General features: G+C 41.0%; 2 protein-coding genes across 2 annotated transcripts; one reads left to right on the plus strand and one right to left on the minus strand.

The window, feature by feature from the left end:
- drd1a (dopamine receptor D1a) lies at positions 1–1,320 on the plus strand. Its single transcript, XM_069170991.1, has one exon. It carries the CDS (start codon positions 192–194, stop codon positions 1,308–1,310), a length of 1,119 nt encoding a protein of 372 aa, XP_069027092.1. The 5' UTR covers positions 1–191; the 3' UTR covers positions 1,311–1,320.
- Positions 1,321–21,245: 19,925 nt separating this feature from the next.
- Positions 21,246–22,529, minus strand: LOC138211624 (homeobox protein MSX-2-like). Its single transcript, XM_069171594.1, has 2 exons — positions 22,280–22,529; positions 21,246–21,694 (listed from the first exon to the last, which is right to left on the minus strand). Exons 1-2 carry the CDS (start codon positions 22,527–22,529, stop codon positions 21,246–21,248), a joined length of 699 nt encoding a protein of 232 aa, XP_069027695.1.
- Positions 22,530–23,460: the final 931 nt, after the last annotated feature.

Genomic DNA, 23,460 nt, shown 5'->3' on the forward strand with positions numbered 1-23,460 from the left:
ATGTCTGACCCGGGAAGTGTTTACCTCCAACATCTCATCCTTCATCATTTATCAGAAGATACAAGGATGGCGATGTTTTGCAAAACTGACGAGCAGGAGCCTCCAAGATTCTAATCCAGTGGATTAAAATGTAGCCTGACTCCTCAATATGACATAAATGTACACTCCTCACAACCCACACGAGTTCAGGGATGGATCTCATGAACTTCACGACTGTCATCGACGATGGGTTCTTGGATGAGGCTCCGTCGAGCCGTGTCCTGACTGGCTGTTTCCTCTCACTGCTCATCCTCACCACCTTGCTGGGGAACACGCTAGTTTGTGCGGCCGTCACTAAGTTTCGACACCTGCGCACTAAGGTGACCAACTTTTTTGTGATCTCGTTGGCTGTGTCCGACCTGTTGGTTGCCATCTTGGTGATGCCGTGGAAGGCGGTGACAGAGATCGCTGGGTTCTGGCCGTTTGGTTCCTTCTGTGACACCTGGGTGGCTTTTGACATTATGTGCTCCACGGCGTCCATTTTGAACCTTTGTGTCATTAGCCTGGACCGCTACTGGGCCATCTCCAGCCCCTTTCGTTATGAGAGGAAGATGACACCCAGAGTGGCCTATGTGATGATCAGCGTGGCCTGGACGCTGTCTGTCCTCATTTCCTTCATCCCGGTACAGCTCAACTGGCATAAGGCCCAAACTAAATCCTACAGCCCTCTCACTGGGTCATCTGTCTCTCTGGCATCAAATGGCACATCTTACCGCGGCCCAGAGAATTGTGACTCGAGCCTGAACAGAACCTATGCCATCTCCACCTCTCTCATAAGCTTCTACATCCCTGTGGCCATCATGGTGGCCACCTACACTCAGATCTACCGTATTGCCCACAGACAGATCAGGAGGATCTCCGCCCTGGAGCGGGCGGCCGAGAGTGCCAAGAACAGACACGACAGCATGAGCGGAGGCTCCAGCATCGGCGAGTCTGAAAGCTCTTTCAAAATGACATTCAAGAGGGAGACGAAGGTGCTGAAGACGCTGTCGGTGATCATGGGGGTGTTTGTATGCTGCTGGCTCCCATTTTTCATCCTCAACTGCATGGTGCCCTTCTGTGAGCAGCCGAGTGGAGGGGAGGCTTTCTCCTGCATCAGCCCCACCACATTTGACGTGTTCGTGTGGTTCGGCTGGGCTAATTCCTCCCTCAACCCCATCATCTATGCCTTCAATGCCGATTTCCGCAAGGCCTTCTCCATCCTGCTGGGCTGCCACAGACTGCATCCAGGAGGCCACAACATAGAGACGGCCAGTCTAAACAAGAAATGACTCATGACTCTCTCACAGCACTGACTCATCCCTTAACTCTAAGAGTCCAAGAGTTCCTGTTGCAGCCGGTCTGATCAACTTTAAATGAGGATGCAGCACTCTGTGCCAACTCTTAGTGTGACTGAAGGGTACGGCGACCCTACATGTACCCGCGTTTGCATTAGGTCAGTGGCCTGCCTTTGTCCAGACTGTCACAGTGAGCCTGCTGTGCTCGCCGTGGTTGCGACACTGTCTCCACATGGGAGCAGCTCCAGAGAGAGGCGACTGGATTGGGGATTGAGATTAAGGCTCTCGGCTGTTGTGCCAGGGATGTGGGAGTGCAGCGGTGCTGACACGCTCCTGGGATAGATAATCCCCTGACTGGGCAGCGCACCCCCTAATGCTGTCAGACACTGCTCTCTTCAATACCATCACACACCAGAACAAACACTGTCAAAACATGCTACTCCAAATACAGTGCAACTGTAGCACCCAGCATGCACACTACAACAAATGACATGACAGCACTGAGAAATACTGTTACTCATTACAATAAACTCCTGGGCTGTGCAAGGACTCCTGTGGTAAAGCATCAAACCAAATCATGTTGCACACAGGTACATGTAAAATCATCCACAAGTGACTTAATATTACAGCTTGAATGAAAAGAGATTTGATACGTAAATGTTTAAGGAAAAAGCTCGGGGAAGAGGAGGAAAATGTGGTGTGAATTTCTTTTGGAAGTACCATGGAAAAAAATGCAGCTTTTCAACCTGCAGACTGTCTCATTGCTGATATTGGTTCACAATTGTTGTTTGTACTTCATCCAAATGTGAAATCATTACAACTTTAAACCAAATTTACGCAACAGACACCTCATAAATTATTTGTTCAATGCTCTAAACTGTTTTATGAATGAATGTCTCATATTACCTTGTGTGTCCTGTATTTTTCATAAACAACAGCTGATGACCTCGTTTTAAAAACAAAGGTTTGGCTTGGCTTGTCATGTTCAGGACTGTTCTGCTTGTTTTGGATCTCAAACCGAATTGGAAATGATTGAATTATTCAATGATTATGTTATCAACATGGGTCTTATTCTTCTAGATTTGGCTGTCATTTTTTTTTTATCAGTTATCTTATTTGTACACACTATTTAAATCAAGTAATAGCTCGGTGAAATCAAACAGGGCAAGAAACACCATCTGTCAGATGGATCAGCCCTCAGTTTTGATCAATTATTGAAGCCACTTCATTGGAGGAAAACCTGAATGTGAAACCTGAAAATGTCACTTCTTATTCTAGATAGCACAAGGAAACTGTTACACGGATGGGGGCTGTTACTCAAACCTTAAATTGGAAAGAAACAGAACTAAAGTGTGATTTGTTTGAATTTAGTCAAAAACAGTAACCCGAAACTGTGGATAAATATTCAGTTCATTCAATATCTCTACTGATTCCCTTGAGTCCTAAACTAATGGTGATGTAAAGCAGTTGCATTTTAAGTCAGGAAACAGCTTTCCTATTATTCAGATTTTTTTGACACCAAACTGCCCCCTCACGAGCATTTTAGTTTTCCACACTCTTTGTGAGGAGAAGGATAAAAAAAATAACCTGGTTTACTCCAAAAGATTAGATGCAGTGAGTTTAAGGAATGTCCCAGTCCTGTCATGTTGTGAACACAAACTATGGATTATTATTTCAAAAGCATAATTATAGATCAGATTTTTAATAATTTGCCATGTTAGAATGTTTTAATATCAAAATAGAAACGATACTACTATAGTGCACAAAAGTGAGTTCAGTACAGTAAGCCAAAGTTGAATGTGGAAGTCATGTTGTAAACTGTGATATATGTTTAAAGGGAAAGTTTCAAGTTTTTTCTTCAAGCCAAGTAAGCTGAGGGTTTGTTTCTCAACCTGTGATCATATTTTCTGACTGCTTGCATTTCTTGTCTTATCAGATGTTATTTTAGTGATGTCCCAGAGGCATCTGTAGGACAAAGAAATAGTTCCACATTTTGCAAAATACACCTTTTAGCTGCTGTGTCTTTGCCTGCCAACCTGACAGTGACAGTAGGACTCCCGCAAGTTCAGAAATAGTGTCAAAGGTAACTCAGTGTAAAAATATCACTTCTTGTTTTTTCACTTCAAATCAGCTTGTCGAGACATAATAATAAATTCATGAACTTTGGAGGTGCTGATAACCTTCTTTTTTTTATTTTTTTTTTTACCTTTGGACAAACCAAATTTCCCACAGCTTCCAAGCTTTACAATAAACTAAGCTAAGCATCCATGGGCAGGAGCTCGAAATTCAAGAGACAGATAGTGGAATAGATCCTCTAATCTCATGGTCAGAGAGATCTTTCATTACTGACAGAAATTATAGCCAAAACTATGAAAATTAGACTCAGGAATTTCCCATACAGAGAAGTATTGTGTGGTGGAAGATGAATAACATAATGCATTGCCATCGTCATCAGCAATTACCTCCAACTTGGTTTGCTAAGGTCATGACACAAACAAAAGTTGTAGGTGTCTGTAAAAGTGATGGCTAAAGAAGATGTAGTTGTTATGTGATCACATGTTATTATGTTACATTCATGACAGTATAACCCATCAGAACTAACAGATGTGCAGTGTCTGCTTCAGCCATGTGGAAATATCTCAGTGCACACGTTAATAAATGTGTCCATTTTGATGAATCCTCTGTGTGTGTGTGTGTGTGTGTGTGTGTGTGTGTGTGTGTGTGTGTGTGTGTGTGTGTGTTGTACAGCTTTGACCTCCACACATTCAAACTTCCTGAAGCCAATTTCACACGAGTCCAAAAAGGCTAAAAGCTGATGGGACCAGCTGTGTTTCACATCCAAAATTTCACTCTGGCCAAACTCTGGTGTCCATGTGTTTGTTCAGTCTGCTAATGTATTACCATCATTAGCAAAGTGAAGCGCCCAATCTGGAGATGTGAATAGCCTGGAGCGAACAAGGCTGTGGCATCTCTTAACCTCACTGTTGGCTTCTTTTCTTTTCTTTTCTTTTCTTTTCTTTTCTTTTCTTTTCTTTTCTTTTCTTTTCTTTTCTTTTCTTTTCTTTTCTTTTCTTTTCTTTTCTTTTCTTTTCTTTTCTTTTCTTTTCTTTTCTTTTCACCCACTCACAATTCAAATAATATCTAATTCAGTTCAACATGAATCTTGGGTCATGTACACTTTTGTCATCTTTGCCAAGAAGACAGACAATCACCTCTTGTGTCCTTGTTTCATTTAGTTGTTAAAACCAGGAGATAGGGGTGACTATAAATTTTAATTTTCTGTGGTTCAGTATGTTAAGGATGCACCTGTCACGAGAACCTACATGCCCTAATCTATTCAGATGCTTGGATGGGGAGTGAGAGGGAAATCGAGGTAGCTGAAGTGTGAAAGGGGATCAGAGCAGCGACAAGGACATGTGATGGATTTTATTTTGGAAGGCCCAGTAAAAACATGCATGTATTAGCCTGCTGTATCTTAAAGGATAAATCAAATTTTAGGATGGTCTGGCATGAAGTTTTTATTCACTATTGTTAATGGATATCCTGGTAGATATGCCTGGTCCTCCATAGTCATACAAATCAGAATTCTAATTAATTTAAGTGTAAAATGGTAAATACAGTGAGGAGAACTCCTGCAAACACACACACACACACACACACACACACACACACACACACACACACACACACACACACAGAGTTGTCCTTTAAAGTCCGCTTTCTGTGGGCCCCGGACCGTCCTTGCCTCTGTGAAACCTCCTCAAGCGTGCCACGGGAAGGGAACAGCAATTAATTTGACTGACATCATTCAGAGTGATAGCTGAGGTGGCGACAAGACAGGATGTGTGTGCATGAGTGGATGAAATGTGTGTGTATGTTCGTGGTGCAGCGCTACTATCACCTGCTGCATCAACCCAACCCGGAGTCCTTGCAATGTCAACCGCACTTTGTAAACGCAGAGAAATAATTTCCTTTTGCCCTTTTTTTTTTTTTTTAAATCCACAGTGGAGCTTGTGGGATTCTCAAAGCGATACTGTCTTTTTAGATTGGCACATCAGAAAAGGGATGTTAGACGTGGCAACTTCAGATGATGCTAATGACTGGCCCTGGGGAAATGATTTACTGAGACAGGGAGGGAGAAAGAAAGGGGCAAGGAGACAGAGTGTTATGTAAGAATCAAGCAACTTAAAACAAATAGAGAGACATGGAAGGATGCTCTGTAAATATCACATAACCCAGCAGAAAGTGCCAAAGTCAGACTGCTGTCACATGTATAATGGAGCAGCTACGTGGTCACATGCTGTTTGCTTATAGTGATTAACACCTAGCCATGTGAACGAAGATTTTTAATGTAGCTGATTCCTCCTCACTGTCTCTCTTCAGGGGAATTCAAATGCAATTAAACACTTTGCAATAATCTGTATTACTCCCCATTAAATATGTATTATTCAAAACTGGCAGGGCTATCATAATTGCACTTGAGCCTAATGCAATTTTAATACCTCACATGACACCAAGATAAGCATAATTGAGAGTGAACATTTTGGTGACTCCAGCCAAACTGCGTCAACACATTTACATGCTGACAGACATGAATGCACTTTGCATGCTGAAATCTGTCGCTTTTTTTTTTCCAAGTCTGTCTGGTCTAATTGGTGAAATGAACAGATGCTCTGTATTTGTTTCTGACTTAGAAAAGAGAGTTCCACAAAACATCAACACATCAGGCCGCAGGTGCAGTACAAACATCTGAGTGGAAATCTCTTCATTTCAGGCTTAAAAGGGGCTATCCTGGTCAATTCAAAGAGCATGTGAGCACATTATCTGATCTCAGCAATAGGCTATTTCATCTAGTGCTTCAAAAATAGACACATAAGCCTCAGCCGTGATTCGACCTGCAAATCTTTTGACCTTGAGTGGCCGTCCTTTGCGGCAAGCCCCTTCATTCCCCTTCCTCGTTGACTCTCGCCCTTCATTTTTTTGTTCCTTATCACACCCCTCCGCTCTCTTCCTCCACCCCTCGCTCTGTTTACTGTTTACTGCTGTGGGCCGCTGGCAGTGCTGTGTTGCCATTCATCACTCCAACTGGCTCCAGTGGAGAGGACAGGCCCTCTGACCCAACTACTGGGAAAAGAGCAAGGGAACGAGGGGAAAGGCAAAAAAAAAGAGAGAGGGCGCTTCAGTGAGAGATGAGGGCAGAGAGAAATAATGATGGGGCAGGGGGGGGGGCACAATATTCAGACTCCTTTAATCTTAGCAAATACACGAGAGGATTGACACAACTGTTTTTTGTTTTTGTTTTGATTTTTAGTTGCATAACTGCACACTTTAGAAGAGAGGTGCCCAAATTCTTCCCTATGAAGGCTCCAAAGATTATTCTTGATGAAGGGCCCCAGGCCCAAAATACATGATTATGTTGAAATTACATTTGATTAAAATGTAATATATTTTACGGAAAATTTACATTCTACATCTAAAATAAAATTTTAGAAACATTAAAACACTACTGTATTTCATTAATAATAATAAAATAATAATAAATATTATTTTATAAAAATAAAATAATAATAATTTCATTATTTTTCAGAAATTATCGTCAAAAACAGTCGACCTGCTAATTTTTTTTGAAATTTTCTCTTGTCAGCGTGCTGCTGTCTCCACCTCTCATCTTGACTGGAAACCCAAAGTCAGTGACATACGACACACTAACAGCACGTGAGCATTAGCAAGAGAGATAGAGAGATAATTCTTTAATTCTTCTTAAAAATATTTACACTTCGAAGTTGTTCCGGTGAGGATTTCACAGCACTTAAGAATAAGGGGAATAAGTACAAGCTTGGCAAATGCTGTGGTGGGCCAAAACAAAGAAACTTGTCCCCTGGGCCACATATTGGGCTACTTTGCTTTACACTAAACAAATGAGATACAGTATGAGTAAGTTAGAGAGCTTTAGGGGATTTGTAGGCATATTATTTTCACTTCTGGAATAAACCAGGCTGGCTGTATTACCCCGTCATAGGGTTTATAAACGAAGCTATGCTAAGCTAAAGTAAGCTGGCAGTAGCTTTATATTAAATGGACAGAAACGAGAGTGGCTTCAATCCTCTCATGTAACCTTTCAATAAGAAAATGAACCCGCCTATTTCCCAAAATGTCATACTGTTACTGTAACTTAGTGACTATATACAAATAATCACAAAAATAAAAAAGTTTACGTATTCAGAAGAACAAAAAACTTAATGATCCTTCAAAGTGAACCATTGCAACACAGAATAATTACCCTCATTAAGTGACTAATGTGTTGGACCACAATGAGCCCGTACACCTTCACAAGTCAATGGACCTGAAGGGGTGAACAGTATTCTCTGAAAGAAAATCTTTCATGATGGTGGCGGAGAGCGCTGTCTTTATATGTCGGTTCAACCTCTTAACCTTTAAAAAAATTCCCCTTGGGGATTAATAAAGTAACTGCCTAACCTAACCTAACCTAACCTAACCTAACCTAACCTAACCTAACCTAACCTAACCTAACCTAACCTCGATCAGGGCCAGAGAATATTTTTGGACCTGCAGTAGGTGAGTGCTTGGGCACTGCTCGTTCACAGTAGAGGGCGCCAGTTTCTCCCCTACAGAGAACCCCTGTGTCACAAACAGTGACCCATATCTGTTCTGGTCTGTAGACAATGCCTTGCAGAGGTGGAAAAATGGGTGGAGATGAGCAAGAAAAGGACAAAAAGAAAAACATTCTTAAAGGGCTACCATAAAAAGGCAGCAAGCAGCAGTGTAAAAAGACAAAGAAAGCAACCGATACAGCGCCTACAGACGGGAAGAAAAATCTCTTAATGCAATTGCATTTACTGAATTGGTTCACTCATTTAATCAGATAGGTGGCAGGAAGTGAGACTTAGAATATGCTGTTGCACAAACTGTAGAGGCCGTGTTGAAGCAACAGGCTTCCTTATGAGAAGTACACAGCCACTGGCTAGTAAATATTCTCATTATTCAGATAGCAGTTTCATACCTCACTGCACTCACACACCCTTCATTTATCTTTTTATTTTTTTTTATTTTTTTATTTGTGGGTTTCAGTGTGTATGTTTACTGTTGCCTAACTTCAAATATTAAAGGATATAAGTCTTTATACAGTTTGCACTGTCAAAGTCGGTCATGGAATGACCTCCACTGAAGATGGGCCAAAAACACAGATGTTAAATTCAAATCCACCAGAGAAAGAAAGACAGATTTTATGTATTGGCTGCATAAATGCTCCTATCACCCTCATCTCTGGCCTATCACAAACTGTCAGTGATGCAGAGCAGAAAACATCAGTGAAGCATGGTAAATGAGTAATAAGCCAAGACAGTGAGCGCTGATCCAATTATACAATGAATAATAAGCTGGGTACAAATGATGCTGGCAGATGAATAGTGTTGTCAACAGGGGTGATGTCCGTTCCAGCCTCGCTCCGCAGCTTAGCTGGAGAGGCGCTGTCTGCCAGAGACGGCTCAGAGTGGAAGACATGCTATTAATGATGCCAATGTTAATGTTCATGCTGGTAGGATGCCCATAGGTGAACTGTGGTGATGCTAATGCTAGTCAGCCAGCTTGTGGGGGAAAACAGATGTGTCTTATCCCTTTAAGAGCACAACATCAGCAGCAGGAACTGACAGAGCAACAGAGTGATTAGTGACAACTGTGCAGGGAAACTGGGAGATAGTTGTCCAATCCAACTGGGTTTTAAATAGGTGATGTCTGTCTGCCCTGAGTGTGCTACTAAAGAGTGATGACCGACAGAGGACCGGAGCTGTGTGCAGAGCCATGTCAGTGCAGCACTCCTGCTCTTTGTAAACTGTTAGATATTATGGTTCTGTCCACACTTGTGTTCCCGCCCCTTACAAAGGGCTGCTCAGTCATTTTCTGTTATTGAAAGAAAATGTCAAAGAAAGCATGTGTTGCTGAGACTGGAAAACACTATGCATATATCACAGATATCTCACACAGTGATAATGTGTTACTCTTGCACAAAGTTTAATTTTTCAGTGGAACAACCACATGATGCGGGGATTCATGCAATGTCATAACAAACTGTTAAACTGCAGCTTCTTTCTCTGGCTGAAGTTACTGTGATCTCACATAGCCACACCTCCATGATCTGCTCTGACAAACACCAAACTCTTGGTTAGCTTTCTGTTTCTGAGTTAAAGATCTACCTTACAAGACTTTTGTGTGAAGTCATAATGACAGCCTACAGTGTCTCAGTTTTTCTCTAATTTTTTCATTTCGCCTTCCCAGAACCGTTTCCCCGATTCCATAACACACGATTTTTCAGTTTGTAGTGTATTTACGCTGGTGACCAAGTAAAGGGGGCACGCCACCAATTTTATACATGAATTTCAGTTTACTCATTACAAAGAGTACTACTTAACCTATGAAGAAAATTGTTTTGTGAGTCTAATGCCTGGTGCCCAATAGAGGATTTTGCTTGTGGGCTTGGTGTTTGCTTCCCAGTTCTTATTGGATATTGCTGGTTTCTGTCTAAATTCCCTCATTATTCTTTCACAGGATTTCAAACAAGTTTGAAATGTACTATTTAATATCTGGGAGACCCTGGGTAATCCACAAAAAGCATTTATTTCTGTCTTTGGGTGTGTAATTTTAAAAAGTTGACATTTATCAGACAGGAAAGGACATGAAAGGACATGAATGACGCTATTGAGTTGCATGATGAAAAAGAGCTGGTGTAAGACAAGTTATGACATCCTTGGCTTTGATTTTAAACATTCTTTATTCAAATATTACTAATTAATGTAGTCTCTTGTAAGTTCCTCAGCTCCATAAAAGTGCAATGCTAAATTACTGGTGTACACTGTTAAGAAAACACAAACAGGTCAGTAGATGTTCAACATTATTCAAACTCTTTTCTAGCTGCCTACAGTTAATCTACTACGTCATCCAATATCATGTGGAATGTGAATGATAGTAACATTATCTAAATCATCTTGAAATTACTGAAATTATAAAACTGAGTGAATCGCTGGCTGGAATGTATCTGTCAGGAAGAGCAGAACAGAGCGATCAGGAAAAGTAAACACTAACTACAACCACTAGCGACTCCGGGAAGAAAATAAATGCCTGGCATATTTTCTAGGTTCTGCTCGGTGCATCTAAAAAAGGGATTAACAGAGCGGGAGGAAAGTACAGAGGACCACTCAGCAACAGACATCCCACTTGAGCGATGGCAGAGTGACAAGCTGAACAAACATCCCCAACAGAGACAGAAAGAACAGGAAGGAGGAGAGGGGAGGGAGATAAGGAAGGCGGGATGGAACAAAAAATACATGAGAGTTAAAGAAAAAACTTGGAGCAGATTGTGACCATGTCTACGATAAGAAAGAAAAGCTATGAAGCAGTTGTGGTCCACTCTCCTGCTGAAGGAAGGGACACGTCATCGTAGAGAGACTTTTGTTCTTTTATTTATCTGTACAAACGTGGGTGATTTGAATCCACATGCTGGTTATTAGACACGACATTGTTTACATAAAATATTTAGAGGTCGTGTTTGCACAGTGCTGTATTTCCTATGAACTTTATTAACACTGCAGTGTATCAGAAGCAAGTACGAGATAGATAGAGGGGAGAGATTATGTTAAAATTCTTCAATTCTTTTCAGCTTTAACTGGAGTATCAGTCAAGCTTAAAAATATCAATAGAAATAATAATGATAACTGGGGCTGAGACATTGTGGCTTAATGGTGATGTTTTATAACACTTGATGGATTGGCTCAAATTTAATTAGTTGATTCCTTTACCATTTAAATTAAGTTTGAAAACAAAGACTTCATTCATTATCATTTAGCTGTCAATGAAATTGACACATTTGCCAGTGTCTTTCCTAAAAAGGGGGGAAAAAAATACAGTTGTAATACTACGTTGCTTTAAAAGTTATTTGAGAAGATTAACAGTTTACTTCAGGGAGTTTTACAACTCAGATTTCATATTTGATGCAAGGAGTGAATCATTTTATCAGTAATTATAATGAACAGGACCAATGAGGAGAGTCAGGAAAGCAGAGCCTCACTCAGATGGTCCAAGAATAGAAATACCTCACATTCAGTGTTGCAGTGAGCTGGTACTCTGGCTGTGCATTTGTGAGTGTTTCCGATTCCATATAGGAGAGAAGCAGACAACAGAGACAATTTGGTCTATTTCAGGGAGGGACTTGTCAAACAGGAGCACAGAAGGAGCTTATTTTACCCTCTGGAAAGTTCAGATGGGACCACACGAGCAGACATAAACATGCTCACAGGCACACACACAAGAGACGCTCTGAGACACAGCGGCGAGACTGTGGGAACAAGGATTTTTACATTTGGTCATAGCCATCAAACCAAAAAAATATTTCACCACTTAAACCAGATGGAGAGACAACCATTCATGTATTATCTGTTCTCTACACTTAAACACATGAGCTGTATGACAGGAAATACAGCAGAGCTGAAACAGAAAAAAATCTAACATTTCACAAGCTGATCAAATGTAGTTGTAACCCATACAACCTGCTGTCAGACACTTCAGGGCTTACTGTGCATGTAACAATGTAATAAAAAGCCAAAAGTGTGTGGGTGTGTGTGTGGGAGGGGGGGAGGGGGGATCCTCTCCTGCTCCCTCCTTCCCTCCTACACACACATGTCAAAGGTCGGGATCAGCTAAAGAACAGCCACCCTGCAGCTGGTTGGGATGTAATGTGTTGCTCAAGGACAGCACAGCAGGATGGATACATGGGGGCCTGAACCCAAGACGGTCTGCTCACCACACCACCCTGCTGCCATTTACCCTTGACAACTCCAGTGCATGACAACTTTCCTCATGAGCTGAGAAAAATCACCTTATCAGAGGACGGATCTGTGATAAACTCTGTCTCACCGCAGTCTAATCAGTGTTTGAACACAGGATAACAGAGTTATTATTCAATGAAATAAAAGGCCACTTTAACTACCCTGAAAATGTCTTCGCAAAGCATCATCTCGGGTTCTTTAGTTTCTTCTTACACGTGAAAGTTTGGCAAAGTGTGATTATTATAAACTGCAGGGATTAGTTGTGATTTAAGAGGCCAACACGATTACATTGTTTCTTAGATGTATCAATGGGCAAATACGAGTCTGCTGCCCTGCAAGCGGCTCGGTGAGGGTCATGCACAATCACACCTGGTTTTAGTTCCAATGCTAACGTCAGCATGCTGTGATTGAAATTCTTCACCTGGGCCTAACTGGCCTGGTCCCTTCACTCCACTCTCAGTCTGATGCAATGTAGGTTTATTGAAACTCAAGGGTCTCAACAAACCGAGTGATCTCAGGAGAGCGACTGAAATGAAATTGTCAGGCATCTCATCGTTTCTGTTGTTGAGTTCCCCAAGAAATCACATACAGTCACACAGCCATCATGAGTCCTGTTTTAACTAACACGTTTGTCCTAACATGCATTACAACACATATCTTTTATGAACCCTATTCACTATGATCAAAAATGCACGCTTCTGCTCATCAGCTGCTGTTTTCCTATATAGTGACACAAAGGGTCTTGTTTAAGTGACCCACTGACATCATGCTGCCTTTGTGACTGACCTGTGACTGACACACATAATCCAGCACTTTATACTGTGAACTACCAAAAAATTAATACTCCTATTAACTAAACAGCCCAAGATTAATATTCAATCAAAACTTGATCATAGAGATATAGGTAAGTATATGTCAAGAAAATCATACATAGGTGAGCATATAGAGAGAATCCAACATAAATGAGTTTATCAAGTAAAATCTCCTGCAATGCAAACAAGCTCACAATGATTTCCCCCACTACTGTTGATATGTTTCAGTTGGGAGCAAAATGGTGGACAGCCGGTATGACCAAGCAACATTTAAGCTTAACGGTAGCCCTCTTTTGAAACAAAGGATTTGTTGACACAACTGAGATTAAGCGATACAAATGTTGACACGTAGAGGTCGGAACAAGTTTTTATGGCATGGTCAAAACAGGCAGGTGAACAAGCCAGAGGTAAGGCTGAGAAGTAATAGCAATGGATTCAACGACAATCCAGAAAAGTGAAACTGATGCACAGTTAACTGGGGGCACATTGTGCGGTCAGGCTGCTGAGAATTGGGGAAGTTCCCGTTTGGGAATACCCACTTCCTAGTTAGGAGCGTGAACAAAGAGCTCTCCAAAAACAGGCTCTATTTCTGCTGTCAGAATACAGCCAAATAAACAACCTTGTCATGATGCACATTTACCAACACAGGGACAAAGTAGAGTTCAGGAGGTCAATATTACTTGTAAACGGCATTTCTTAATGTATTGACAGACTGACGTTTTTAACTTTCAACACAGTTGGCTAGCTAGGCAGGCTGGGCAAACAAAAGTCTGGCTATTTTCAGACCAATTACATTTTGTCCTTTCACTACAAACACTGCCTTGTCAAGTGACGTCAAACTACCTCTCACAGCTCTCAAAACCCTCTGGAAGACACTCACAGTTTGATAGGAGTTCGGCGTTGGGAACTTACCACTTACCAGTTGTTCATGAACGCACCAATAAATACTGAGTTGTTTAGTGTATGCAGGATAATATGGCGAGGTGGGAAACGTCTGACAAACTGACGGGAAACAGGGCCAATGAGTGAAGCCGGGTCGAGAATGACATGAGAATTTGTTTGTCGAAAAACAGACAACCAGAAAGAAGTGAATGACATGAGCTGAACCTATTTTTTGTCATTTGTATTTAAAAGGTTCAGATGAACACTGGGCGGACTGAGTGCAGGAAAGGAAGTGGACATGGACAGGTTTTGTGAGGACTATGCTGATCTTCTTTAATTGTCCCAACTGGAAGTCTGCTCTCCTGCTTAGACCACCCACCGTTCATCAATATTTCAGTATGACCCTACAGGGTGCCGAGCCTGCTTCGCTGTATTATAGGCCTCACAAGACTGACCACTAAGGCAGGTTTACCAGCAGTACCTCTGGTAGTAAACGTGTAAATTAGGGGTCTTCAATGTTTTTCAGGCCAAGGACCCCCAAACTGATAGAGAGATGGAGCAGTGACCCCCTCCTATATATATTGTATAAAATTGTGTTTTATATTAAACTGGAGGAGTGCAGGAAGCTTGGAGGGACAGGTCCAGGCTAGTCTCGAGTGAACCGACTCATCTTGAGAGAGCTCCTGTGTGTAGAAATGTGTGCATTTCTGACTGAACGATAACATCTTCTGCCTCCATTTATCCATTCGCTACAATATGTTGGATTCATGTTAATGTGTATTTAAAGACATTTCAATTTGTGGAAAAAAAATAAATAAATAAATAAAAAATTGTCTAATCAACCAAAAATTTCACGGACCCCCTGCAGTACCTCTGCGGGCCCCCTAGGGGTCGTGGAACCCCTGTTGAAGACCTCTGGTGTAAATGTTTAATGATAATGGAAGATAAAATCAGGAACAAACTGCTCACAGTCCTTTCGTGATGTTTTACTGGGGTCAAATTATTACTAAATACTAAATTCTGAGTTCTCGTAACTTCAGCTGAAATCATAACATCAATGAATCTGCTGGATAAAACTAGCAGATTTATTTATAGTACCTCCTGCCTTATAATCTGATGCATCTTTTCAATCATTTCTTAAAACAAATATTATATTTTTTTACTATCATGTTATTTAGGTTCCCCATTAATATTACCGTCTATTCTCCCCCCCCCCCCGCTTTTTTATTGTAGTTATATTATTTTATTAATGGGTATTCAATCCGATTCAACTTAATTATATTGTGCTGAACAGTTTTATGTAGATTTTCCTTTGTAAATGTTTTTGAAAGTGCTTTATAAAATGAAGTTAAATAAAGTTTCTTCCTCTTCTTTCATCCACCACAAAAGCGATCAACACCTTCACAAATTAACTTCAATGATAAAATGATGGAGTATGCTACTTCTTTGATTTCAGATGCAAATCAGAGCAAACTTTACTCAACACCTTCAAACAGAAGTAGAAATGCGAAGCTAAACAGAGCTGCTCTTTTCCAATATTTTCCATGAAATCTGAAGTAATCACTCCTCTTGTTTCTGTGTCTCCGAGTGCATATCTCATGTAGGCTAGTGTGTTATTAAGTTGCCAGAATGAGTTGGACGACTAGGTCTCCTTCAGTACAATGGAGGCCGTGGGGGAGATTGATGAGTCAGAGGATCTCAGGAGACAGAGCGGACAACACAGATCTGTGACGAGACACGGACAATGGGGAAGGTTACAGATGGCGCTGCTCTGAAAAGGCTCGGACAGAAGGTAGAAACCTCCCACAGGGAAATGTATGGATGTCACAGCGAGACGCTAATTCAGCTGATATTGGTGCGTCCTATCTGGAAGTCACTTCCAGAGCATACAAAAACATCTAATCTTAAAGGGACGGTACTTAACAGGCTTACACAGAGAGACAGTATGTAGCCTACTCTATGTGCTGAAGGTGCAGTACAACAAACAGTAACAAACATTCAACTTCATGCTGTTCTTTAGTCTCAGAGGTCAACAGCAAGATTGAGGCCAGATGTGTTCGTCTCAGTCCTTCAAAAGAGCACTGGGGCTCCACAGGAGAAGACACACTTCCAAACATGTCAGGGCACACAACACCAGGCTTTGTAGACTTTGTAGGCTTAGAACAGTTTTCCTCCAATAACACCCTGGGATATATATATATAAAAATAATACACTGGTTGAGAGACACAGAAAGAGACGGAGAAACCCACAAGGTGAGAGAGACAGGGGAGGTGTGTGTGGGGGGGAAGGGGGGAGAGGGGTGGGGGTTACATTTAAAAACCTGAGTACTGGAACAAATAAAGAAGAAGAATATTCTGGAGTGTGCTGTTCTCATCTCTGTGATGACTTCAGGTTGTTGCGTTCACTGCCCCATATCTTGATTGAAAAAAAAAAAAGTAATAACCCAAGAGAAGCTTTCTGTGTCCTAACCTCAAAGCCAAAGCTTTTAGAGGTGTGTCTTTATGTTTAAATAGGTCATGTTGTTTGGCCGACATGCTTGAGGGAAACATCCCCTTGAAAACCAGTTGAAAGAATTGAACAAAAGACAGAAACTGCTAGAGGTGGGTTTACTCTCAGGATATCACAATGTCTGCCTGTGTGTGTGTGTGTGTGTGTGTGTGTGTGTGTGTGTGTGTGTGTGTGTGTGTGTGTGTGTGTGTGTGTGTGTGTGTGTGTGTGTGTGTGTGCGTGTGTTTGAGCATGCATGTTTCTGTTAACATCAAGTTCCCTCGGTGAGCAATCTGTCCGCTCGCTACTCTGCAGCCACAGTTTGATCTGGCAACTCTTGTTCCATTACAATGAGCACACAAATTGTCTTAACAGCAAAGTGATGAAGGCTGACTGTGTGTCTAATCATTTTATGATTGCTGATTGCCCTTTCTACCTTTTGATGCAACATGAGATATACAGACTCAGATGGAAATAGAAACAGAAAGAATAGAACAATTTGAAAACCTGAAAATCCACATTTCACATGGAGGATAGAGCAGAGGTTGTTCAGGGGAAACACACCTGCTCCACAGCTTTGAAGACAAGATGAAAGTGTGTCCTCTTTCTTTGAACAACACAAATGTCAGTGTGTTGTGGCTCTGCACAGTCTAACTTATCAAACCACATGCTAATAGACAACAAAAAATAGTTTCAACACCTGTGCAATCATAAAATAATGCTGCAAAGTGAGGAAACAGAACCAGACACTGAAATGAACCCCAAATACAGAAAGCATAACATCATCATCATCATCATCATCAGTACCTTTAGGAGTCACCATGACGACAACAAGCATGTTCCAGCCACTTACTGTATGTTGGAAACATTTCTGTGACAGCATTTCAGTATGTGGTCATGTTTTCTCTCTTTCCTGCATGTGTTGTCGACTTATTGAAGCTATTTTATTTTGCCTGTGTTTTCTTAAAATGTATTGAGCTCTCAGGGACACAATGCAATGCTTTACTTGTCTGACCTGCCAGGTGTGTGCAGTATACCCCCCTCCCCACCCCCTTCTTGCATTTGATATATCTCACATTACTGCCTCCCTTGGGAGATGTGATCCTCAAAATTGTGCATGTGTTTTCTTACTGGTGCGCGATAAAGCGTGTACTGTAACTCAGCTGTGCTCCTGCATGCAGTGTGATGTTGAAATGTTGCTCTGAATCTCAGTTTTGGCTAACAGGCTGGGAGAGGAGAGGAGAGGAGAGGAGAGGAGAGGAGAGGAGAGGAGAGGAGAGGAGAGGAGAGGAGAGGAGAGGAGAGGAGAGGAGAGGAGATGGAAAGGAGCAGCGAGAAATCCTAAACTGGCTTTTCTTTACTGTAAACGCTTTGTTTAGTCATATGCAGATCTTAAATGCATACATGAATCCTGTGCAGTTTTGTTTAATGAGATTCCAGTCTGATAGAAGCAATTCCATGACTGCCTATTACTGTGAATTTCTTTTATTTATCAAATATAAGAGGAGACAGGAGACACTTATTTTAAAATAAATCTAATTTCAATCTGAGCAGATGTTCTATTCATTGATGCACGTCAAAAAGGCGTCTTTTCCTGCAACACTGAACTCCATAAATTTCCAGTTCCCAAACTTGTGTCCTCTACCACAGGCACGACGGAACAAAGCCGAAGAGTTTCATCTTTTATTCACCAGGTTTCTCATGATGAATTAAACAGACATTATCTAATGGCCTGTAAGTTTTAGGTTGGGTGGCATGTAAAGCTCTATCTAGGATGATATATTGTTACCTACAGTCGTCTGAAATGTCTTCTAAATGCTGAGAATAAGTCCATTAATATGAAAGTATATGCTGTATAGTTTGGCCTTGTTGATATCAGTAAACAACAAAAGATGGGAAGCTGCTACACCTAGTGTATGTTTGGCAGAACTGCAAGAACTTCAGGTTTGCAGCATTTGTGTGGCAACTTCCTGATAGTTACCTCTTTAAAATCTATTTCATGAATGACTGAAACATTATGGTAGAACTGAATTAAACATGTTTTATCAAGTCTATTATAAAATAATACTCACATGCTCTCAGGTGTATTGTTTGTTATTGGTTGTGGGAGGAGGTGTGCATCAATATGGGCCCTGAAGAGACAACAACAATTCGAATTTAAGAAATGAGTCATCGTTCTGGTGCAAGTAATGGAAATGGAAGTCTCTGTCGTTTTAGTCCTCTTCAACTTAATGGATTGGATGTACTGTCTATTCCTCCCCTGATGCTGTCTTGGTAAACACAAAGAGAACATTTGGGGCTAAAGAGAAACTTCGGAAGACAACAACTTAATTTGTCTAATTCAGACTGCTGAAGTTTCATATTAATGTCAGGATGATTCCCTACATTGGAAGTGAGTTGAGAAGGAATGTCTTCATGGCCAGTCTGAAGAGGAGGATTGATTACTGCAACCAAAGTCTGTTTCAATGTACATTTGGACATGTGAGTATTGAATTAAGATGAAAAATGTGGACTTATCCTTTAAGCCTCTGTATGAGCTCTGTTTAACCCCTTGAACTCTTGGCTGAGGATATTATGAAGCTTGCATGACCTGAGAAACTCAGATTAGCCCAATCACTTAAATAACTTCTCATGTTATTTGAACAATGGCATTCTTGGTGATTCCTTTCACATGTTTATAATTATCATTATTGACATATTTATTCATTATAAAACATAACCACCCTGATCATTTCATCTGCTTATGTTTCACACTGAATCCATCTGCAACTGGAGACTGTGGTTACTGGCCAATCAAAGCCATTAAGGACCTTACTATCAGCTTAACGCCGGGTTTCATTTCAAAATGGAGGGGAGCAAATGGACTGTGAAATATGTGCTAATGGTAACAAGCTTTCTCCAAGTTTACAGAAGGAGAGAGCGGAGAGCGCATATAATGCCCTGCTCTGTTATCACTGAGTCTGCACATATAATTTCACAGAGTTTTGGAATCAGAGTTCTGGGAAAAGCACAATTAAACCAGGGACAGCTTGGTATAATACTGTGTTACTAACTTCACAGAAAGAGTTCATTTAAAGTATACAGTTTAAAAGTAAAGCTCACATCAAACAAATGTGTGCCTCAGCAACATTAAATATGTTTACAATTAAGACGGCACGAGGTGTGCTATTTGCAGAAAAACATTCCTTTTCACAAACATAATTTCATATCTTTAGGGGAAATTTGTCCAAATAAGTAACCATTAAAGATTGCAACACCTCTTCACTTGGGCCACCCAGTTGCATATCCACCCATACATCCCAACTCATTTCCCTTCATGCATGAGAGCAGCCGACAGTCACACAGTACTTTAGCATACTTTCAATCTCCAGCGTAAAGCTCCAAAGCAGATTGGTACACTGTATCGTTCAGTGGTTTGAATAATATGTTTTAGTTCATCACGCACGGCTCAAGATGTCTTGAAAGATAAATACAGACATTCAATATCAGGTTTGAAAAAGACACCGACTTCAATAATCGGATGAAACCATGTGTGTCATCATTTTTTTAAAGCTGCTTTGATGCATCATTGTTAAAATGCAGATAAAGAACAACCATAACAGTGCAACTCATTCTACATTTAATACTCATAAGCTCTTCAAAACTACAACACAGTTCTAAGGCCCAAATGATTTACTGTTGTAATCAGCTTACATCATGTGAAATACAAAATCTTTTTTTTTTTTTTTTTTTTTTTTTTATAAATTAGTATGACTCAGGCTCTAAACTTAAAAAAAGAAGAAGTCTAGCAGACTTTCTTAAGCAATAACTCCGGACTGGAGCAGCAGTGAGCACAGCTGTCACTATTCTCCAGGATGGAACCATTTGTGTTGAGGAGAAAAAAATCCAACACACTGTAGCCTACTGGGCTTTTTCACTAAAGACATTTTAACATGTAACAGCAGCAGAATAAAAAAAAATTAAAAAAGGAGTAAATAAAATTAAAAAAAACACGAGTGTCGCGCCGTCGTTGCTTACTGGGGAACTTGAATAGAACACAGCCATCATTAGCCACACTAACGGTGGGGCACAAGGTGAAAAGAGAGGAGGCAAAGGAGGTCTGTTTGATGTAAAGCTTCAGTAGTAAGAGAGCGGTAATTCCAATATGTCAACCTCTAACTGCTCTGAACACTTCTGAATGAAAACACTGCATGCAGAATAGGATGAGAATCAGAGAGCTAATTGCTGGATGTGGAGTGAACAAGAGGAGGCAGCTGGCTGACAGAACCATCCGGGCTGTCAGACCTAACTGAAGAACTAAAACACCATTCAGTACAGAAACATCCATAACGCTGTGTAAATAGAAAACTGTATTCGAGCAAGGCCAGAGTTTGCTCACAAGGTAACTGATGCTTCTTTGTACTATATTGTAAAAACAATGGGTGCAAAAGAGACTGTTAATTAAACACTTCAATTGAATATCATACACATAAAATAATTACCTTTAACAATGTAGATATGCATCATGAAATATATAAATCAAATTGCTATCATATAAAAATAAATGTCATTTGGGAGTGCTTCGATGAAAGCATGCACTTCACCTGGCAAATATCAGGCACCGTTTGCAGCTTCTTATTATTACCGAATGATTATAAAATTTCACTGCATATACAAGTGAAAGATATACTGGAATGCATGTATGCATTCTGGTATTTAAATATGTTTACAAACAACAAATAAGGATCTTCAGGGTGTATCCTTGTCCATCGAGTCACTTGATAAAAGTATTAGTCGTGTATTAATTCTCCTTGTGACTCAGAACAAGTAAAGAGCATGAAGCGTGGACTTCAGGTCCTTTAAGTCCCATGATTTAATGATACACTCTTATCATTCCTTCTTAAACACTCTGTCTGTATATTTCTGCTTCCTCTCAGGAGAGGTGGAACAGGCTGTAGCCGACCTGTGAGGCGTACATGGCCAGATGTGCAGCAGGGAGAACGGGGGAGCGGCTGTATGAGCAGCCCAGTCCGTAGAGCGCTGGTGAACCAGTCTGCAGGTTAACACGGAGGGGAAAACCTAAAGATGAGAAGCCTGGGTAGAAAACAGCTTTGGACCCTAAGCCTGCTGCTATTTTGAGTTTCTCCACCTCGGCCTCCTGAAGCCTCTTAGCTTTGGCTCGTCGATTTTGGAACCAGATCTTGACCTGCGTCTCGGACAGTGACAGGGAGGAGGAGAACTCAGCCCGCTCTGCGATGGACAAGTACTGCTTCTGGCGAAATTTTCTCTCCAGGGCCAGGAGCTGCATCGTGGTGAAGGGGGTGCGAGGCTTGCGGTTGGTTTTGTGCTTTCTCAAGGGGCAGACTGCTGGTTTGAGCTGCCCTAGAGGACATGAAGAAAATATAAGACAACTAAATTAGCAGAGATGGATACACAGACCAGCTATTATATGCCATTTCATTGGTTTAATATCCAAATGATTGAATCAAATCTGAAAGCATCTGTTTCTCTGAATGTTTGCTCCCATTTTACATCATTATATCAATGTAAACTGATTATCTTTGAATGGTTGATTAAAAACTTGAAACTTTAGGAATTGTTGTGGGCAACAATTATTGTTTTATGATTTTTTTTTTAAGACTAAATGATGAATAAGTTAATCACTGAATATTGAGGAAAAATAAATATCTATAAAACAAAATCATTATTAATAATAGATTTGACTTGTTTAGAAAATAATTATTGGTTGTTTGTTATGCCTCCTATATATACAGATATCAGCAAAGTTGGTTAAACCTGTTTATTAATGTATATATATGAATTGGACTTATGTTTATCTCTCCTTAAATTTACCAGATAAGAACTTGGAGCCAGCTGTGAAACTTTTTCTTCATCTTTTCAGAATTCAAGCAATGCTGAATGTGATTTCGACCTGCAGTAAAACTGTGTTGAAAATAATTGACTTACGGGGTGGTGCAGACATCTTCATGGTGCTGGAGATCCAGTGGGGGATTTCCCCTTGTCCCGATGGCTCTGATTTAACAGATACCACTTGTTGCTGCGCTGCGTCGTCATTCACATCGTTATGTCCCTTGTGTGCCCCGTCCGACATGAGAGCCTCAACGCTGAAGGGCAGACTGGACACCTGCGCAGTGCGTCTCTTCAGCACATCCTCGTCTGTTGAAAACTCGTCTCTGGAGTCTCCCGGGGCAGACATACTTTCTTTTTGGGGGGGCAGGTCGGAATCAATATTTAATTCCAATCCAGCAAACACATAACTTTATGTCACGGAGTGCATACACGCAGCGTCCAGTCGGACAGAAATGCGGAGGAACTTCTCTCGAGTTGTCACAAAGTTGACAAAGTTAATGCGGGGACCACTTTGGCAGGCACTCGGGACTTTCAGCCAATCGGAGTGTGATCCTGGGGTTTGGGGAAGACTTGTGATTGGACGGGCCAGTCTGCCACACCCCTAACCAGACAGCTGGTCAGCTACACATCAGACTCATTTAGCTGTAATTATCAAGATTGATATACCAGGATTGTTTCTTCAAAATAGCTCACAAAGTTGTATCATAACCACTGACAGGAACATCCTGAATTTCTTTCACTCAGCTGGCATTTAAAGCACAGGAACATAGTCCTGCTTGATGTCTGGAATCAATATTACAAAAATTGAGGTTGAGAATGAAGCCTTGAACAAGACTTCATATTTATATATATATATATATATAAATCTTCCACCTGCCTGCTAAACTCTGCTGCTGCATAGACATGGCTGTGTCTCAGAGCATCAGCAGCACCATGGTGAAAAGCACTGGTCTGGCATCCATCTTAAGAGCTGTATTTCCACCTGACAAAAGCTGACAGAGCTTCTAATTCAAGCCCTAACTCGCAGGACTCCACACCACAATTGTGGGAGTAATCACAATGGTAATCAATCGGAATCATCATGCTTTTAAAATGCAGACATCACTGTACAGCAACCAGTCACTTAGACGTGAGAGTCAGTTGGGAGATGGATTATGGTTTTGGGCAGGCTTTAAAATGACTGTCATTACATTGTTATTATTAACACCTTGTAATTAGGTCTGTGGAATCCGGTTCTTTTAAGCAGGATTTAACTGTAATGATGGAAAATTGCTACC

The sequence above is a fragment of the Embiotoca jacksoni genome, unplaced genomic scaffold, assembly GCF_022577435.1.
Source record: "Embiotoca jacksoni isolate LCO1_2020_lvr unplaced genomic scaffold, fEmbJac1.0.p SCAF_5, whole genome shotgun sequence".
Classification (NCBI taxonomy): Eukaryota; Metazoa; Chordata; class Actinopteri; family Embiotocidae; genus Embiotoca; species Embiotoca jacksoni.